We start from the raw sequence: 21122 nt of genomic DNA on the forward strand, positions 1-21122 counted from the left end.
CTCGCTGTGAAGAACTTTATTGAAGCGTCTGATTATCACGAAGCCTCAAGAATCCGATTCAGAGCAGCAAAAGAGGCATTTTAGATAACAGCCCTGGTAATACCTCCGTTATCTACCCGGGCCCTGCAAGGTGCTGCTGTGTGTCTGAATGCAATAAAGCGTCTGGAAATCACACAAAAATTTAAGAGGATGATGATCATCCAATTGACCATTGTATTTTTTAGGAACAGTCTTGCTTCCACTTTACACTATCTCAGTAATTTCCCGTCATATTTAAAGCGCCATTCTCCTCCTAATGTGTGAACAGGACCCGTTACAGCCTCGCGTTGGAGATTTTTATTTTAGGACAAAAAATAAGAAGAGCCAGATCACGGTGTTCCCTTTCAGAGCATATACTGTGAAGTGAAGGTCTATTTAACCATTATACATCATGCTGACAGTTTACTGTAAATTTAGATTATCAGAGAAGTGCTGTGACGATGGTGACAGATTGCAGATGGCTCTCACAAGGTCTCCTGTCTATACCGGAGCCCTGACGGCCGGAATAAAAAATCCTCCCTGCATTCAAGATGTGCCAAGAATCCGGGCTAGAAAACACCTTTCATACCTTTATGGAAATATTATGATAAAGGTAAACATTCATAATATTTTTTGTGCCTTTTTATTCAAAGTGTGTCATCAGTTGGTCTTTACAGGAGAGATAAAGGCGACAGATCGGACAGATCTTATCTACAGCTGCAAACTTAGATTATAGACCAATAACAGAATGACATTCAAGCTTTCAGCGATGGTTAAAAGAGGCGAATAAAAGCAGATTCATCCTTTGGAAAGTAGGTGGACAACTTCCTTAACCCTCCACAAGTAAAGAGGCTGTGATTCAGAGTACTGGAGCAGAATATTTTAGACAAAGACACAACTAATGTTCACAAGAATGAAGCTGAAGTCAGTCACAGATAGATGTCAGGAGGTTAAATAAGTTGGGATGTGCACTTTAAGGTGAGATCATGTTTGAATTAAACACATGAATTGATGCTTGATGTTGAAAATGGAAACTGTGCGTGAAATAATAACATTTAGCTGCAGCCGCCATTGAGGAACTTTTATTTTGAAATTCAATAAATTCAAAAGTGTGAAAGAACAAACGTGGTTTGTCGTCTTTTCTGCATTTTACTGAACATTACTGAGACGTGTCATAACGTGTGCGGTTCACAAAGAGCAACAAAATCTATTACGTCGCGCGCCGTGTGTGTTGTGTTTCTACAAATGTGTTCAATTTCCACAAAATAAAAGTGTGCTGCTTATGAAAATGTATCAGATTAAATGTTTTGTGTTTTAATTTCGTGTCAAGATGAAAATAAAAAGTTGATGAAATCGAAACGTGCCTGATTTTACTGGTTATTTTTATCAGAGGGATCCCCATGTGATGAGTTTTTCTTATTCTGATTTAAATGTGAATTTAAATTGTTCTTTTTTATTATTTTTTTAAACAGAAATGTTTTATAATTTTGTGTTTTGTGCTGTCGATTACATACAGTAAGTTACGTGATTCAGGCGAGACCCAGATTAACACTTTTTAAGCAATATAAATATAAATTATTTTGTTTTGGGGGGGTTCCTATTTGGGGGTTTCTCCTCACTTATTTCTTTTATTTTCCATTCGGCCTTTACGCCCACAACCAACGGCTCAACATAGCCCGCTTTAAAACATTTTTTTTTTTAAATGCTGCGTTCACTGTCTAAAAAGGCCCAAAATAAAATACACGTATGGCCAACAAAAAGAAAAAGATTTTAAAACTTTTTCTCCGAGGGTCACAAAAACATCTGTCCCGTTTCTGCTTTTCTTAAAAGGCTTCTATTCAGCTGATCAGGAAGAGAGGGGCTAAATGTTTTTTAAGGGGTCCGGGGGCTCAATTTGGGGGGCTGTGGGCCTTCCCATTACCCTGTGACCGGGTCGAGAGTATCAATCCTCAAAATGCAAATTCTGCCCTCGTCTCTAAACATATCAAATGCAATTTATTCAAAGGAAATTCACCAATCAACCGCCCTAATAAAACGCCAGCCACTCAATCTTGTTGCTGGGGACGGGTGGGGGGTCCCCTCCCCCGGTCCCAAACGCGGGGTCACCGCGCTTTCAGGGTTCACCTGGAGTGCACCGTGCAACATATGTAATTCAAAGCTATTCTGTCTTTTGTGTGGAGAGTCAAGATCGCTATTATAAGGCTGGCATCGAGCTCCGAGTGAACAGATGACGGAGACTTGCTCAGCGCGTAAACTTTTGACCCCAATTTTTCCTCCTCTTCTGCAGCTATCTCCCTCTCATCTGTCCCAGCCCGGTGAGATATCTGGCCCTCTTGAAACGAAAAAATTGATTTGAACAATGTGTATCTCTCTTGCCATCACGATGATCATTTTCCCAAATTTCATAATTAGAGAAGATGCCAGCGCAAAGACCTAAAATGCGATTGTGGCTTTATGATGTTTCCAACGAGGGAGTGAAAAGATAAATCCGATCGGCTTCCACTCAAGACTAATAGGGCTGTAAAATATGCAAATCATTCATTAGCGTTATAGAGCAAGCAAAGCAGCCAAAAGTCTTTGTTGGAGGCAACACTTGAAGTCATACTCCCCCTTTCTCTCCCTCTCTCACCCTCTCTCTCTGCACTGGTCTTTTCCTCCGGTGCAGGATGTTACCACCGGCTCCGTGTCCCCTCGGTAAATTCATTTATACGCATTATGCTTATAGGCAACGCCAAGCAAACGTGTCATTAACGTGAAGGCGTGTGTGTGTGTTTGTGTGTGTAGATGTGCGAGCGGTCTCCCTCTCTCTATGCAGCAGGGTGACAGTGAACTTGGCCTAAAGCGAGCTCTGCTGGTGGCTCTGAGAGGATGCAGATTTATCTTGGTGCTGTGGCTGACCTCCAGATGAACCTACAGCGCTCCTCTCTCTCTCTCTGTGTCTCTATGTCTCTCTCTCTCTCTCTCTGCCTGGCAGTATGCCGCACATGGGGCCCTGTCGACATTTCTCCTTTTGAATTATAGGCAGGGGTTTTAATTTCCAAATAGCCGCACTCTCGGTGCGTCCTGGTGTATTTTCTGTGCGCCTAAAATCAAAGTGGAAAGAGCGCAAATGTGTATTTTGTTAAAGCGGCAGCGTCTTTGCGTAACAATGAGCTAAATGTGTTGAGCAATAAAGGGAGGGATGTAGGCGGTGTGGTTTGGATCATTCTGGTGAATAATCTAGAAAATGTTGAATTTCTGTGCGATAAAAAAAGAGGAAAATAATTCCAGGTTTCACAGGTGACCGCTCAAGCGCTACCGGAAAATGATTTAATAAGTTATTTAAAGTTTAACACCGATTAAATGCGCTTATCTGTTTGAGAGAACGCTTCAGAAATAGCCTGTAATAGTTTTTGGCATTGTGGCGGAGGCCTCTGCTCCTAAAAATACAAACTTGGCACTAAATTTGTCGTGGGTGGCGGACAAGTAACGCAACTTCTGCAAACCCGCCCAGGCAACAACTTTAATGAAGCTTCCTGCTTGTTTTTCTGCCAAAAACTCACAAGACTCAAATAATAATATCAGATTTTTCCCCGCCCTGTGATGTTCTCGTGCATATTCGGCCTGGAAGAATTAAATTAGAAACAGGCGCATCGAGTCAAACACACCTTAATTGGGGAAAAAAGGAGAGAAAATGTGAAGGCCACGCGCCCCAAAAATATGCGAGAAACGATTTAATTTTTTCCCATTTTCACTCCTCGTTTTGTGGCTTCAGGGTCCACTGCCTGGTGGCCGGATCGGACAAGAGGTCACCACGAAGCGAGAGTGACTTTTCGAGAGGTCATCTGAACTTTTCAACCCCAAACACAAAACGACGTGGCAGACACAAAACGGAATTCCTTTCCAAAAGCCTCCCTGCTGCTGTTTGTTCCCATGTTGTGTTTACTTGACACTGTTTACAGCCTGTCCTGAATACGTGGTGACGACCAACATGTTGATCGCTCAGAAAAAAGGAAAGAAAAGAATAAAAGAAAACTTTTTCTTCCATGAACAACTTGTACAAAAAGTCTCCATCACGTAAAGAATCAAATCAAACCTGGCTTGCTGTGAATCTGCAGGCCTGCGTTAAAGCGTTAACTTTATCAAGGCAATCTACACACTCCACACTTCACACACACACACAGACACACACACACACACCCCTTTGGAAACTTTCTGGCTCACGGTCTGTGAATTCTCCAATGCAATAAAGCGACAACAACACGAAGTTTGAGGGGGTGGAAATGGACACAGAGATAATTATCCAACATGTAAAAATGGATTATGAGTTACACCACAGATGGAGGGAAACAAGTTACACGGGGAAGGAAGCAATTAAATAGCCATGAGCCGGACCCAACCCTGCGCAACATCTGCCGAGACCAGTATTCAGCGCTGCACCACTGACAAATTAGTGTAATGGTCTAATAGGGACGGATAGAGGGAGCGAATACAATAATAAGACTGTTTAACACAGGCTGGCTGTTCTCGGGCTACCGGATAGTCTGCAGAAACTTACCCAGAGACGCGGTCCTCATCCTGGAGAGCGTCCGGTCCATACTGAGGCACACTGAGCAAAAGAGACGCTCTGTACCGGTCAAGTAACACTTACAGCCTGCACAGGGAGAGTCAGACGAAGCCTCGCCGTCAGTGCGATTATATGTTATGTGCAATATACTGTCAACTCCCCAAAACCATAAAACTTACTTTAATGGCTACCACGTGACCGTTTATGGCCAGTGAGCCTATCTGGCCGCGCTCCGGATGATTTTTACGATCTAATTCATAGACAAAACCCCCCATTCATTTAGCACCCAAATGTCAGAAAGCCAGAATCGACCCTAATAAAGTTTACAGCTTGAAAAGTCGAGCTGATTCTCCGGGAATAGCCCAGGAGCCTGTGCGCAAAGGGGACGCTCGGCCCCTGGAGCCGATTAGGACCCCAAAAAAGCCCCCCAGCTCCACAGCAAGGTGAGTAAAACACACAGCTTTCATTCAGGGGGACCTGTTGAATTGAAGATTTAACATGAGGAAACTCTGACACGAGGATTTTTTAGACAGCTAACTGCGACTCTTGCAAAAGAATCTGGAATATTTTTACAAAGAAAGTACACTCACTGAAAAGTTGCCGTTCCAGTAGAAAGTTTATTATAATGGCCATCATCATCATCATCATCATTATTATTATTATCATTATTATAGTATATTCTTGACTTCCAGTCTTTGAAAAACATTTACAAAAAGCTAAATCACGATGGAGTTATACACATAGGCGATGGAGTTTACTGTGGGAGCCTCCACATAAAAACAGCGAGAGGAAACAAAGACAAAAAGCACGTTTTGTTTTTTTTGCTAAGGTGATTGCGCCCAAACAGAAGCTCCTGCAACATAAAAAAAACAAACAAAAAAACAAAGATGCTAGGCACAGCTACTGTACATACAAGACTGAGTCCGCACCTCTGCCCATACATGTGTTCACAACGCACACAATAACCACACAAGGCTTTTTTTTTTTTTTACTGCTGGCTCTACTTTTTGGAAGCAAGTTATCTGACAAGTTGGTACAATGACACCAAACAAATAAATACATACATATACAGTACATACATAGAAAAACGAGGGCTTGAACACAAAGGCAGCTCGACCTCCACCCTTTATTTAACAGGCTGTTGGTGTTCGGAGTGCATCACACAACTTTTACTGGATTTATTTGCGGTAGGTAGCGTTTCAAGCTTTGACGCTTTTATTTTGTTTTGTTTTTTTTTCGTCTGAACAAGAAATAATTTAAACAAACATTTATTTTGTTTCCTTTTTCCTCTAAATCTAGACAGAACTGTACAATATGCTTCTTCTTTTTCTTTTTTTTTACTCACATAAGCATTACCACGGTGGAAAATAAAAAGGAAAATAATATTAAGGAGTATAATGGGGACGGGAGTTGGACATACAGTGGGCTCAGGTGGGGGTGTCCCCTCGTCCCCGCACACAGCACCGTTCACAAAGTCTCTGCGCTCTTTTTGGAAACAGGAGGAGAAGTTGATATGACAATCTTTGTTTTAATTTTCATAGTGGATATCAAGGCCTGTAGCCTCCCCCGCCTGCTGCCGCCATGTTCATGCTCTTCAGCTTGTTGTCCTTCTTCCACTTCATCCTGCGGTTCTGAAACCAGATTTTGATCTGTCTCTCTGAGAGGCAGAGGGCATGGGCGATCTCGATCCGCCGCCTGCGGGTCAGGTACCGGTTGAAGTGGAACTCCTTCTCCAGCTCCAGGGTCTGGTACCGGGTGTACGCAGTCCTGGCCCTCTTCCCCTCTGGTCCTGCCAAATCTTGTACAGAAAAAGACGATGTAGATGTTAAAAATGCGTAAAAACTTCTCCTTTTTTTACTACATTTCGTGCAAATGTTTAATGTTTTCAATACAGTTCCTGTAGGTAAACGCCTGGTGTAGAAGTAAACAGAGTTTAGCTTTTCATTAGTAAGTTTTAAAGAACACATGAGCCTTAAATGCAACACAACATCTTTAAAAAACAACATGTACCAGAGTCAGACACACACCTTTTCAACTGCACCTTGCGGAAAGGAATTAATGCAGCAAAAGGACGTAAAATTGCGGATATCTGAGCACAAAATACAGAATAATAAACAAAAAACGCACATATTCTGTTTATACATTCAATACATTTCATCTAACTTAAACCTCATGTGTCATGTTATTAAATTAGCCCGTACCTGCTCTGTGTTGACACGAGTGAAAAGCAACAATACACCAAACAGGTGAGAGGCGCATATGGCGCCACATGCCCCTTTGGGAAGTAAATATATTTGTGCTTTTTAAACAGTCATATAACCCAGTTTGGAGCCGTGTTTCTTAACGTCATAAAGTCCCTAAATAAGATATAAACATGATCACACCTTCACCAAACAACAACACAGCGCCAGGTCTCTAAGATCAATACAAGACCAATAAAAATAAAACAACTTTACCATGATTTATGTGTAGTTTCCTCATCCACGGGTATATCTGAGGCTGTGTCGAGTCGGTGACATTTTGAGGAGTTGTTGGTGCGCTTCCCGCAGGCTTCTCCTCCTCGAGGGGGGAAGCTTTGGACACACAGTCCCGGCTGAGCAGCAGCGTGCCTCCGTTCGAGCTCGAGCACGGGGTTGAGCACGGGGTCGTTAGAGAGTTTTTCACGGCTCGGTGTTGGGACTGAGTCTCGGTGACCGGGGACGAGTTGGCGACCGAGGAGCACGGTAGTGGGTCAGGTGGTGCTGGAGATAGAGACGCTGTCCCGGTGCTGTTGGCGGACTGGTTGTACCTGACCGGCTCCACCGAGGGTGTTGTCGCCGCTGAGTGACTCGGGGAGTAGCCCCGCGTCCGCTCGTTGCCCACAAAGTGTCCGGTACCTTCCCGTCCGACTGTTAGGTCCATCCCGTTGTAGCCATAGCCGTACCTGCTGGAATGCATGGTTGTTGAGTCTCTGTATTGCTCGTTTCCCGAACTATGGTCTCCATAATTATGTAACTGGAAGTCCGCGCCATTGGGATAGCGACCGCAGAATGAGTTCACAAAATAGGAGCTCATTTGTTGACAATTCCACCGTTTGCTCGTTGCAGGTATTGTTGTTGTTTTTATTGTTTAGGGAGGTAAAATAGCATAAACCTGTGTGCGTGATTTGTGGCTCTTAAGCTTTAGCGCGTCCTATAGCACCCTTGCACAATTTATGATGAATTATGGAAATGAGTGGGACATGGACTTGATTCTCTCTTACGTAGGCACCCAAATATGGGGTACGGCGGAGAATCACGTGCTTTTGTTGACCAGTCGTAAATCCTGCTTGGTGACCTCCAGAGGTAAACTCGTGCACAGAGGAAATACTGGGTGGGATGTAACGGGGGCGCGCCTCCATGCGCTCGTGGCTCGGGCGAGCTCAGAGCCGGGGCTCGGCTGTTTTGGATTGTCGTGGTGCGCCATCCTCTGGCTCATGAGGCGCACTGCCCGTCTGCGGCGCTTTCCGAGGCGTGGGCTCCACACGGGGTCACTCGGAGGTTAACGAGCATTGCGGCAAAAACCAACGGGCTCCTAAACAATACAACAAGTGACACGCTGAGAGTGCAATCTCTGCGAGGAGAGTGTACAGAAATAATTCGATCAGGATCTGTTGTGCATGTTATGATAGGCGATGAGCGCAAATAGTCCGCGCAGTTAATAGAATAAAAGCCCATTCAAAGCAGGCGATGTGTTTTTTTTCCACACTTTTTTTCCTCTTTATAATCATAAAACAAGTGGAGAAGCACTCATGTGGGGGAAAGACTGAAGAATAAATGTTTTGGAGATAAAGACAAAACACCAAACCCCACATTTGTCGAATAACATGACAAAGAGTGACATTCAAGGCCTGCCAGTTGTGCCACATTGAGAATTAATAACTTTAAATATAGGCTGTATATGAAGACGCGTAAATACACGTTACTGTCTGTTGTGGGCTGCTTAAAATTGAACGATTCCAAACAATAAGCCCTCGGATGATGTTATAAGCTTTCTTTATGTGACGCGACTTTATTACGCGCTCCTTTAAAGGCGAGTCATCGTTCATTTGGACTTTTAAGCAGTCAATGTCTTATCAAAATGCTGTTTTTGTTATTTTCAAGTTCGTGACATATCAACGAAAGATCGAGAACAACACGAAATGTCATTTCTAGAAGCAGATGCACAGTACAGTCACTTTGCAATTTAAAGGAAGAAAAGAGGCAGCGAGAGAAATAAAAAGAAAATGATTGGAGGAGGAAATATTAGAAGCGATGAATCGATAAAATGAAGCCATAATGTTTTATGTAAAATGACCACAATATTCAGATCATAATTCGTATTTTTAGTTTCTGCATTGTGCCAAAGACTAATCGTGTTAAACATGAGGCTACAATAAGGAGGCGTGCTATGATTTTTTTGTTCCTTCTCTTCCAGTTATAAAAATAAATTTCTCAGCTATTTATTTTCTGTGATCCTGAAGGAGAAGTGTTTACAACTATCGTCTGATCGATCAGTTACAATGCAGCACGGACAGAAAGATGATTGATTAATATTATCATTATTAAAAGAATACAATAAAAGTCAGTTTTTGGAAAATTATTTTCGTCTTTAAAAAACAAAAAATCTGTCTAACCTTCTCCAGCTTTTATTGTGACCTGACCAATGCACTTATTAAAAAGTGTAAATCTACTATTCTCCATGTTTATTCAGAGCAGGACAACAAAAACTGGATGACCCGCACAGAGCCCGACACACACACGAAGCCTAAATAGAGGCTTGACGCCTCGCACTCTCCGTTTGGTTTTCTCTGTGTGGAATTTTTATGGCACCTTCGTCTCTCGAAGGAGCGACTTGTCCTCTGCTTCCCCCCTCAACATGCCATTTCCCTCGCAGCCCCTTCACCCAGCAGCACAAGCCCAATCATGCGTTTCTGACAAAAACACTGCGATATAGATTATTTATTCTGTCCCAGGTATGCGTTCCCTTTGCGGTAACAGACCCCCAGAAGGCACGATGTGAGGCAGGGTGAACACCGGGGCTTCGACATCCAGTGGGCCCACAGTATAGAAGACCTACGGTGTGTGTGTGTGTGTGTGTGTGTGTGTGTGTGTGTGTGTGTGTGTGTGTGTGTGTGTGTGTGTGTTGGCTAAACAGACATGCCCCAACAGCTGATTTATGGCTGGCCAATTGCAACAAAGTTCCCACGAAAATTATTTCCCCAAGTCGAGCCAGAGACACACCCAGGAACTAAAGAAAGGAGAGGGAAGAAGTGAGTGAGTGCGCGCTGGTGTCAAACATGTCGGGCAGGAGGGCGAGGGGGCCACTGCTGCAGGAAAAACAGGAGGGCAGTGCACTCTGCAGGCGGCCTCACACACCAGCACTCCAGACTCTGACAGTATACTAACGAAATGCCACAATATCTTCATTTGGTTTCTGATTAAATGTCATTACGCACGGCTGAAAAACGCTAACCTTCAGGATGGTGAGGACATTTTGTGGATCACGATGAGCGGAGCAATTATAAACAGCGGCGCAGACTCTTTAAAACACGAATAACTCTGCAAAAGCAGTCAAAACATATGAAGACAGCAACAATTTTATCCACAAAACAAGTATTTTTTGCACAAAAAAAAGCGCAAAAGAACAAATGTTTTCGACTGGGAACATGCAAAACAGAAAATGATCATTACATCGGATGAATTTAAATATAGATCCACTTTTGCACGATTTAAAAAGGCCATGTTTTCAATTTGAGATCTTCAGAACTTGGTTGCAGGGCTGACTCTTAATTTATGGCACGGAACAAATCACCGCAGTGTCACGTTACAGTATCAGGCACGCTGAGTGCATGTTAACAACAGGAAACAGCGCGAAAACGTCGATATGCGAACTAATTTGCGAATATAATGTTTCACAACTCAAATGGTCGACATTTTTAAATTCCATCGAAGGGGACATCCGTGTATGTCAATTAAAGGTCATTCAAACGGGAAAATAATCATGGAAATGTTCATATTAACCAAGTCAATGTACAGTGAGTCAGAGCCTGCATGCACACATGAAACACACAACTGTGAAGCATTACGCACGGACACACGTGTAGAAATAGAGGTCAACATGTCTGATGTCCATTTGCAGCACAAACAAGCAGAGCTGCAGCCACGACACCCCCAGCTCCTCCACAGGAGGGCGCCAAAGAGCGCATGCTTTGGCCACCATCCACCCAATGAATGTTGCAGCCGAAAGTAGATTCCCATTCAAATCCGACAACAAACAAATAAGGTCTTGGCAGCATGTCAAAGCCAACAGGAAGATCAAGAGAAAAGCGACAGCAGCATGACAGCTTACTAAAATCTGATTGATCAGATTTCCCTCCAGGCATCCAAATCATAATAAATTAAACTGTTACATGATAGCATCTTTCTTTCTTCCACAGGATTGTTTAACGGAACACAAACGAGGTGTGATATCCCAAACAAAACTATAATAGTATAAATAATTAGCTGAAGGTGTTAAAAAAAAAATATTTAAAAAACACAGTTGTCTTACCTTGTGACGGTTTCTTCTTGTAAACAGGGGAGGTGAGAAGGAGGAGGAGGAGGAGGAGGAGGAAGAGGAGGGAATTGGCAGGTGCAGACGGTGGGGAAGTATCCGGATAAGTCCCCGGACGGAAACTGGGGCTCCCAAAGGGGTCAGTGACGCACCGGGGCACCTTCCACTCATCCTGCCAAAAACGCGTCAGGACACCGACAGCGGGGCACCCAAATGATCCAGTCATGTCGTAATGTAAGCTCCTGCGCGTCGAGCCTCTGTGCTCTCTGCCTGGCGGAGAGAAAACTCCAAAGTCCATTTAAAAAAAAGAAGAAGAAGAAGAAGAAGAGGAAGAAGAGGGCGGCATGTGTGCGCGGGATGAAAACCTAGAAGGTCGCAGGTGAAACGAGACGCGTGGAAGCAGCCGGAGAGCGTTAAATGAAAGGCTGCTCTATTCCGCTATTGGAAATTATATATAAAAAGTTCATGTTCACGGCTCTGCCTGCGCCACGTGACGAGCCGCGGCCAATGGGAAGGCGAGCCGGGTCGTAAAGTTGTATTGCTATGTTGTAAATTTTCATAAACAACAACGGATTTATGACCCAGCGCTGGAAGGGAGGGGGGTGGGGGGGGGTGGGGGGAGGATGGGGGGAGGGAATGAGGGAGGGGGGGCAGGTCACCGTCAGGCGCCATCTTACAGAGGGAAGAGGGAACGCAGAGTTCAACAGTAATTTCCCTTCATCTGCAGCCTGCCCCATCTCGCATCCTCATAGCTCACATTCCCCAACTGCAGTGTTTACCTAACCTTCATAATGGACATGTTTCATTACAGGCAGCCTGATATTGACCACAGTGAACCGCACTGTGCGACAACATATTATTACTGCATCGTTGCGTAATTGCTGTGCTTTACTGTCATGACTGTTGTGGTTATGTGCGCAAATACTGAATGCAAAGAAATAGACAGATAAAATCTATTTTATTCAATTATTATACTGTCATTTACAGGTGAAAGACATCCCCAGAGGGGTTAAGACGTTTTATATTTATTTGTTCACATATTTGTTAGAATTCACAGTGGCTGAACCTAAATATATCACAGTATTTACTCCTTTTACACTAAGAAAAACTGAATCGTAATACCGTCTAAATAAAAGTGCATGCATTTACTTGTTTTTCCACAAACACGTATGAAAATTTGAGCCTTAAAAAAAATCTTAAATGAAATAAGAACATTTTTACAGTACATGGCTAAGAACTCAAAACATTTACGTCTGGGTTCTTTCTGGGAAATCTGAGGTAGGTTACAGAAGTTCATCCGAAACTAAACATGTATTTCTGTCAATCCGGGGACGTATAGTGAGCAAATGTGTGGCGGAAACAAGCAATTAACATTCTAAGTGATAAGCAGAGATCATTTAAGAAATAAAAGGAAACAGTGGTATATTAACTAGAAGCACCTAAATCACAGTTGGAGGCATTTAACTAACAAAACATTCACTTTTTATTCGCCTTTTTTTTCACAGTAAGGCACATTTGCGCAGGGAAATGTTTTCGCTCCCTTTGGATATAAATGATTCCAATAAGTAGAATATATGAATTAAATTCCTTGTGTCAGTGTTGTAATATTAGCAAGTAAATATTAGGTAGTTTTTTCGTAAATAAGGAATGTTGATTCAGTAGTACACACTCAGGTTAAATGACATGTGTTATTGCTTATATAAAAATAGAGTTTGGATAGGTAGTTAATGTCGCTGTTTCATGCGGAGCCTTGTTGTGCATTTTGTGGTTTAATACAGTTAAACTCTTACTGTTAAATGCTTATTATATAATTGCCTTCAGCTGTCATTCCATTAGCCTGCAAAGCTCTCAGTGCATGAATGGTATGTAAGACACACACACTTAATCTGTGTGTTTCTTTCATTTAATGCTCTGTCCGTCTCTCCCGTTACTTTGCAGCCGTTTCTGACTCCAACCCAGCGCTCCGGGTGCCTCCAGCTTCGGGCTCTCCTCCCTCTGACACCGCCTGGATATCACCGTCCTTTTCTCCCGTTGGAGTCGACACCGGTTCCTCCTTGTGGTCCTTCTTCCACTTCATCCTGCGGTTCTGAAACCAGATTTTGATCTGTCTCTCTGAGAGGCAGAGGGCATGCGCTATCTCGATCCTCCTCCTGCGGGTCAAGTACCGGTTGAAGTGGAACTCCTTCTCCAGCTCCAGGGTCTGGTACCGGGAGTAGGTCTGACGCCCCCGCTTTCTGGTTGGATCTGTGGAGGAAAAGATGCGCCAGCTCTGTATAATTTGCAAAAAATGTTTTTTCCCCTCTGCATGCGAAACATGACCCTACATGAAGCATTAATTAAAGTGTTGTTGGCAATAAAAAAAATCTGCTTGGAATAATTCTGGGAGTCATTCATTTATTTGTGATTGCTCAATTAATTGTGGCTGATATTTTCTACACACTCAAATCAGTATTTTTCCCCCCCTAAATTCTCTGCCTCTATTCAAAGTATCCTGCTGGGATATTTGGCCCATGTCTCCTTTGATACTCTGCATGCCTTTCCAATTAAAAGCCAGCGATGTTCTGCGCACCAAAGGGGCCATAAGTAATTAGATTACAGCCCTAACACCTTCTCCCCCCGAAATTATAACAAATGTTTCAAAATAGTTGCATTCTAAATCCACTTGACTTCTTTATGCAACCGACAATACTGGCGCGTATTGATCCAGCAATGTGTACCAACGAGTTTGAGAAAATAGCAGAGGCTCTGCAGTGCAGACCCAATTAGAAAAGGAGCTGTAGAGTGCAAGAGAACTGATTTACACAACATGCCGGTCTCTTTTTACAACCACAAAGGGGAGAAGAGGCTATAAGAGTAATAGGAGTGCAGAGAAAACCCCCAGCGGCAAGGTCTCTGCGCACTGAACACACAGGAGCGCCGGCCAAATGAATTTATGGCTGCAGAACTCATTAGTTGCGCAATAAAAGTTTTACGATTCTTTCCATGCAACACCAATGGCTTCACGAAATTAATTGAACCACTAACGGCCAGTGTAAGTATCCCAATGTTTTGTAAAAGCATTGGCCTGAGGGCTTTGAAACAGCACAGGAGAAACGCTATCAGCACATACCTGATGCTTTCATCCAGGGGTACATCCGGTACTCTTTGTCCGGCGGCGAGGTGAGGGGTCCCGGCTCCGGGTGGCAGCAGCTGTCGGTGAACAGGCGGCTCTGGTCAAACAGGCTGCAGTGCAGTGTGTGTGCCTCCTGGCCCTGGCTGTAGCCCGAGGTAAACATGGGGCGGCTCTGGTACACTGCATTATTGACGCTGTAAACTCCAGACAGGGACGGTGCGAAAGCGATGGCGGCGGCAGTCCGAGCCGAGCCATAGTCCTCTCCACTGGGTCCAATACTGCAAGACGCCCGCTCCACGTTTGGGAAGAGAGAACCAGCCGCCGTATATTTGCTAAGAAGACCGTCCACATAATAAGAACTCATATTTTTTCCCTCTGATTTGTTGGCCCAGAATCCTCAGTGTCGTTTTTACGAGGTAGTGTGATATATGACAGCAATACACCCTAGATTTACACCAAACCCCATTTTTACTCTGGACCAAAGAACTCACCCACGTGACTCGGGCCTGGCCGCTCTCGTCCAATCAGCAGGCAGACATGGATTTCATTATGGCGCAGGACTGCAGAGTGGGATTAACGCTTCACACGCATAAACACATACACACACGTAGAAACACACACGAGAGGAAAATCACACAATCCCGGTGATCAAGATTTAATTATGTAATTTAAGATCACAGTTTCACGTCACTTATTTTAAAAATGTTTCACAAAATAATCACCTAAAAGCTTTATTTTGTTTTAAATTGTATGCATCTTGGTGGAAAACATTTAACCTACTTAAAGGTTACAATGATAATCTACACTCACTCAATGAGAGGCTGCACCAGGAAACAGGTTGTAAAATCCATTATCCTAACAAATAAATAACTTCTTCAACAGAGGGGGGTTTGTTGATTTCCTCTGCGTTTGCAAACTATACTCGGACACACTCCAGTGTCATAAAATAAAATAAAAACAATGAGATAATATATATTTTATGTATGTAGGTATCAGCAGCGCAAATGATCTATTTCTCTAGAAACACCCCGTTAATTTTCCAAACTTTACTGTTCAGACCTTCAGTAAAATAATGTTCATTCACACTTTTTTACGAGGTGAGAATTTACCAGAAATATAACAGAAATGTGTTCTTGATTTCACATGATAGTAATAATAATAATAATAATAATAATAATAATAATAATAATAATAATAATAATAAATGATCTAAAAATAGTTTTTATTGGCATTACAATGTGAACAAAACGGTCCATAAATGCGCAATAAATGAGTAGAAACACAAATACTACAGTAAATAAATAATAATAAATACAATAAACACAAAGATGAGATAAAAAGCAAATGTTTTTAATTACTCTGAAAAAACTATTTTGTTATTACAACTATTACTGCTGCTGCTGCTAATAATAATAATAATAATAATAATAATAATTATAGCAATAATAATAATAATTGTGATGATAACAACACCCTAAATTCGTAAAGAAAAATTGCGAACATGTAAACAAAAATGTTCCATAATTGAAATAAAATCGTGCAGCTCATTCAGCCAAATGTGATGTGTGTGTTGTAGCTAAGTGAGAAACCTCTCAGTGGAAAGATAAAGCTTAGTTAGGACGTGAAAATCGACATAATCTGCATCTATAAATAACAGAAATTGTTCCATGTTAGTCCAAATAACCCTGCTCATCTAGTTTAAAACGGGTTGCCTCTGTAAAGCCACATCAAACAAACAAACAAGGGACACAAAGCGGCCGTGTGAGGGTGAAGAATCACTGGGTGCTGCTTGTTTGATTCCTCCCCGCAGAGCTGCAGGTCGGAGGAGCAGCTTCTCGCACCGAGACTGTAAAAAGGTGTGAAATTATTTTGCTGGTCTCTTAAAAATGTTACTACAGTTTGTTCCCCGGTGCAGGTTCATTAAGGGAGGAGTGTTAAATGTGGTGAGGGGATGTTGTGGAACAGTGTCGCCACCCCCTGGTTACTTGCAAGGACTGCAGGGAGGGGCGGCAGCAGTGCGCAGGCGTTCGTCTCCTCAGGCTGCATTTCGGGATAAAAATACAAGATAAAAGTAAGAGAGGTGACGCTCAAAGGTAACGTGATGTTTCTCCTCCTGTTGTGTTTTTACGCAAAGCGCTGGTGTCTTCTCCCAACAGACTGGTCCAGATGTATTCTGAAGAAAAGCATCCTCTAGGCCCACCACTGTGTTTGAAACTAGCCGCTGGCTTTATTGCTCCTGCTCCTTTAGGACGGGCCCAGCAGAGGAGCAGAGGGCGGAAGGTTCCCAGGTAGAAAACAAAGGATCGCTCCAAACGACCGTGAGTCCTGCGCGTCCCCGTCGGAGAGAGAATCCAATAAAGCTGATCATTTCCGCTCGGCCTTTTGTCCAGAGCGCAGTCTCACAGAATGAAGAAAAAAACAAATGGGTGCCATTTTGGAAACGGCCTAATTGTGTCTGGACGGCCATAAAGCCATTAAAAGTGGAATGCCAGACAGTATAGCAGACCAGGCGTTTTATTGCACTGTCTCTGGTCGAGCCTTTGAAGTTTGGGTCCATCTGCGTCCCCTAACGCGTCACAACAGCACTCAAGTTGGGCTAAAGTCCGACTTACCTTCTAACTACAATAATCTATATCCGTTTCTGTTCGACCTTTAATGAGTAGTGTGCTGCTGGTGTGTGTGTGTGTGTGTGTGTGGCTGGGTGGGTGTGTGTGGGTGACAGAGCTTTGCCTGGCCCTGATCCACCATCTGACTTAGCAGCTCTGCCGCTAGCTCACATTGGATTTTCTGCGTCTCCTATTTTCTATTCTGTCTTTGTGCCAAATATTTTCTCCAACATGCAGAGACTTGAACCCGCCTTAAAAACGCAGAGGCCATATTTTAAAACCAGACTTCTCCTCTAAAAACCTCCCTGATAAACTCCTAGAGGTCACGTAGCGCTTTAAACACCAAAAATCTGTCACATTTCACAATTTGCATTTGGAAACATCTCTGATCTCGTTGCAAATTGGTTTTGCGCAGATTGGCGTTAATGAGGGAGCTTCCAGGCTGAGCGGCCTCGTCATATCTGATCCGAACAGAAACACACCGGCTGCATTATTTTGGGCTTCAGCTGTCGAAGCCCTCGATGTCTTTTTTTGTTTTGTGTCCTCTCGCCTCGCAGCGCTTTGCACCCCATAAAAGGTTATAGCGGTAATTGTCTTTTATGGCTGTATACAGCTAACAACATCCTCTGCCAAGACGCTGCTCTGTCCCCAATCCAGAAACACACACATACACACACACACACACACACACACACACACACACCTATAGGTGAATATGTGTGTGTGTGTGTGTGTGTGTGTGTGTGTGTGTGTGTGTGTGTGTTTGGGTGCGTTAATTATGTGCGTGTGTGTGTCTGTGTGTGTGTTTGCGTGTGTGTGTGCGTGTGAAATTATTCACAAAAAGGTGAAAAAAAGTCTCCCTATGCTCATGTATCCAAATACATTTGCATATTTTCTTAATGTATTTCCGTGTGTGTGTGTGTGTGTGTGTGTGTGTGTGTGTGTGTGTGTGCGCGCGCGCGCGCGTTATCATCTTAGTTGACATCCTTCACATATTTTCCTTTTACTCCATCTAAGCCTTTCTGTGCATCCAGAATTCGTTATTCAGACATTTTAAAAATCCTAAATATAAGAAATAAGAAGGTCGCGTGCGTGTATTCGCAGATATAATTTGTTTTATTTAATAAATAAAGTACAAATTACATTTGTGAACCAAAAAGTCAGACGGTCAGCAGACCGTGAGGTATTCAATAAGTAGCCTACAGTGTTTTTATTTTATTTTCTCTCGCTAACAAACATCGTGTACTTTCAAAATGTTACTCCCTGAAATTCATAGTTCAGCATCTAATGCAAGCAAATCTACTATAATCCGCCATCAGAAGAAGAAGAAAAAAAAGGTTATTGTAGGTAGTTGAAAGACATAGGTAGTCCATCGTGTCGTGTAATATAGCTTCTATAACATCTCAAAAATTAGTTTTACAGCATTTCCAAGAGGTTTCTGAGGTTTACACGCCTCCTTCAAAATGCGATCAGTCTGGTTTTTTTTCTACGGATCCAATGTTAGATTCAAACTCATGGTCATCAGTCACAGTTCTAGCAGTATGAGGGAGAAACAACAATAAAAATTAATACTTTTTTTTGTTTTGTTTTTTACAAACTATACGCTCAAGTGACTCTGAGATAGACAACAAATATAGCTACAAACCAGGACACACACAGCTAGAAACATCCATACACAAACAAGCACAGGGACGAGGCCAACTAATACACAGAACGAGATATTATTCAACTCAATTTAAGAAAAACAACAAATAAAAAAAAAAAAGGAACGAGTGGGCACTGTTAAAATTGTGCAATATAAAGGTAGTCGCATCAAAGCCCAACATGCTTTTTTTTTTTTTTTACAAGACAAAGCCTAACATCTTCTGTTATAGAACAATAAGACAATGAAGTTTTTAAAAACAAGGTCCAGCAGAGTTAAGAGCTTCCACACACAAAGCTCGCTAACAGCCTAAAATACTGTTTATCTACACGGCTTCAGTCACTCGTCTTTCGGTGCGCCTTCTTTATTGAACTTCTTCATCTTCATCCTGCGGTTCTGGAACCAGATTTTAACCTGTCTCTCGGTGAGGTTTAACAGCCTCGCCACCTCGTACCTACGGTCCCTGGTCAGGTAGGTGTTAAAAAGGAACTCTTTCTCCAGCTCCAGGATCTGGTGCTTGGTGTACGGACAGCGTTTTTTTCTCGTGGCACTCGCGTGGAGCCAGTTGGACACTGGGTTATCTGGAAAGAGTAAAAGGGGGGTAGCGATACTGGTGTGAGGGCCCGGTACCGAGCGACCAAAATGTGAAAAACAATCAGAATAATTTGGCTGAATCCACAAAAAAATCCTCTTATTCTAATGGGAACACGTGTATAAACGCATCAAAACACAACCTCCTCTGTTTCTGTCTGTGCTCACGTTCACTTTAAAAGAGGTTATCTAATATAGCAATGGGAGCTGGGCCATTAACAGTCCCCATAAGGAAATGGCACGTTCAGAATGGCATCTGTTCAGACGCGCACCCCCATCACGCACCCCAGTCCTCGCAGCTTTATGCGGTATAAATAGTAGGCTATAAACATAAAGGGCTCTGCAGCCACTTACTTGGATCGAGGCCCGGTTTCTCCTCAGCTTCCCCGCTCATGTCTCCTGCCTGGCCGGACAGTGCGTCCTTTTCCACCGGGGATGCCGTCGCCACCGTCCCGTTGGCGTAATCGGAGAGCAGCAGCGCCGTGTGGGAGCCGGGCAGCGCGCCGTCAGCTCGCGTCCCCAGAACCTCCGGTTTGATTCCGTAGTGATGGCTCGTCGGTAATCCAGCCATGGGCAGGGAACCGGACATGGGCTCCAGCAGCCACGACTGATAGCGGCCGTCTGTCTCTGCACCGACCGAGCCTGGGGGATGCCCATAGTGGTGATGATACACAGAGGAGACGGTGCCTGGGAACTGAGCAGGAACGTGGCTCCATGACGGCCCGAACACCGGAGGTTTGGACGGGAAGGTGCAGGTCCCGAGCTCGCTGTGGTCGCTGCTGATGGAGGCGGACTGCCTGGCGTGCTGGAGCCCAGCACTGGAGGGGTATCTCGGCACAGAGAGCTCCTCGCTCTCGGGCAGAATGAGGGAATCGACGAAGTAACTAGCCAGTGTTCCGGATGTCGACATGGCAGAGAAATTAAACGTTCACATGTACGCAGTCATACAGCAGATACATGCAAAAGTAAAAACGCGCGCACACACACACCACACACACATACACATGCAGTAAACCCAGCCTCACAAAATAACAATGTGGAGAAATCAAGTAGCAACTTGGCCCCACAGAGAACTACAGTGGGTTAGTAATGGGGAGCCAGGCTGCCATGCCATTGGGTAGCAGACACACGTGATCATAAAGGCTGAACAATAAAGGATAAATCAATCCCTTTGGTCATTAAATACTCACCCGCTCTCCTATAACAACCTCCAGTTTTAAAGCTGAGAATTATCAAGATATGAGTTAGCTCTGTTATCTGTGAGACGGAAAATATGAGTGACTGACAAAAAGTCATCTTTTACAGAATGTAACCCCGCTGCTGCCGCTGCTGCTGCTGCTCCTGCTGCTGTTAAAGCCCCGTATTGGTTTTCCAAAACGATACAGTATGTTTTTTGGAAAGCTTATTTTACGAGGTACTTTATAGGACACGTAAGCACCCTACCATTGCTGCTAACCAAAACACATTTTAACCACCGCTGTATTTAAGAAACGTTCAGCCCAGAGCTGAAACAACGTGTGGACATTAAATCACGACTATACAGATAACACTCTTTCTTATTTGGCTCTTTTTCGGCTGAATCAGACATCTTCTACACCTTCTAATATTTTTCCTCTTTTTCGGTTTAAAGCATTAAACACATTTTACAGACAAAACTGACAATCACACCGAATTATCTTCTATTAGGCTGAAATAGCTATTTTCAGATTTGCATTTAGCCAGAGGAGATAGTGTTTGTGTGTCTATGCTGATTTAAAAACACTGAACATTATAGCAGAATTCTTTTTCTATGCACATTTGGTGATTTAGACAAACACACTTCATATACAGGCTTTATTCACTGACGTATGTGCTGGAGCTACATCTCTAACATCTAATAATCACGTCACATTGTATGTGTAGCTTTAACGGGGATAATGTAATACTATGTACATTTATTATAGCTGAAAAAGAAATAAATAAACATGCGGAAAATATCTTGAAAGTGGGAAAAAATTTTATTTTGAAATTTCAATCAGATTAACAAAACGGGGGATTATTTTCTTCCCACATTTG

At 43.2% G+C, this 21122-nt stretch overlaps 3 protein-coding genes across 3 annotated transcripts; all 3 read right to left on the reverse strand.

The window, feature by feature from the left end:
* Window positions 1-5161: 5161 nt before the first annotated feature.
* hoxa5a (homeobox A5a) lies at window positions 5162-7709 on the reverse strand. Its single transcript, XM_073463226.1, has 2 exons — window positions 7021-7709; window positions 5162-6362 (listed from the first exon to the last, which is right to left on the reverse strand). The coding sequence occupies exons 1-2, from the start codon at window positions 7616-7618 to the stop codon at window positions 6112-6114; spliced, it is 849 nt and encodes a 282-aa protein (XP_073319327.1). The 5' UTR covers window positions 7619-7709; the 3' UTR covers window positions 5162-6111.
* Window positions 7710-13043: 5334 nt separating this feature from the next.
* On the reverse strand, window positions 13044-14592 carry LOC140993879 (homeobox protein Hox-A7). The gene is made up of 2 exons (XM_073463434.1): window positions 14226-14592; window positions 13044-13360 (listed from the first exon to the last, which is right to left on the reverse strand). The coding sequence occupies exons 1-2, from the start codon at window positions 14590-14592 to the stop codon at window positions 13044-13046; spliced, it is 684 nt and encodes a 227-aa protein (XP_073319535.1).
* A 4223-nt stretch (window positions 14593-18815) lies between these two features.
* hoxa9a (homeobox A9a) lies at window positions 18816-20026 on the reverse strand. Its single transcript, XM_073463412.1, has 2 exons — window positions 19422-20026; window positions 18816-19057 (listed from the first exon to the last, which is right to left on the reverse strand). Exons 1-2 carry the CDS (start codon window positions 19975-19977, stop codon window positions 18816-18818), a joined length of 798 nt encoding a protein of 265 aa, XP_073319513.1. The 5' UTR covers window positions 19978-20026.
* Window positions 20027-21122: the final 1096 nt, after the last annotated feature.

The sequence above is a fragment of the Pagrus major genome, chromosome 3, assembly GCF_040436345.1.
Source record: "Pagrus major chromosome 3, Pma_NU_1.0".
NCBI lineage: Eukaryota > Metazoa > Chordata > Actinopteri > Spariformes > Sparidae > Pagrus > Pagrus major.

Excerpts from the sequence above, each read along its gene's own strand:
- hoxa9a (XM_073463412.1), bottom strand. The coding sequence starts at position 19,977 with ATGTCGACATCCGGAACACTGGCTAGTTACTTCGTCGATTCCCTCATT. Across the intron at positions 19,058-19,421 it reads GAAACCGGGCCTCGATCCAA|ATAACCCAGTGTCCAACTGG; the intron begins GTAAGTGGCTGC and ends TACTCTTTCCAG.
- hoxa5a (XM_073463226.1), bottom strand. The coding sequence starts at position 7,618 with ATGAGCTCCTATTTTGTGAACTCATTCTGCGGTCGCTATCCCAATGGC. Across the intron at positions 6,363-7,020 it reads GAAACTACACATAAATCATG|ATTTGGCAGGACCAGAGGGG; the intron begins GTAAAGTTGTTT and ends TTTCTGTACAAG.
- LOC140993879 (XM_073463434.1), bottom strand. The coding sequence starts at position 14,592 with ATGAGTTCTTATTATGTGGACGGTCTTCTTAGCAAATATACGGCGGCT. Across the intron at positions 13,361-14,225 it reads CCCCTGGATGAAAGCATCAG|ATCCAACCAGAAAGCGGGGG; the intron begins GTATGTGCTGAT and ends TTTCCTCCACAG.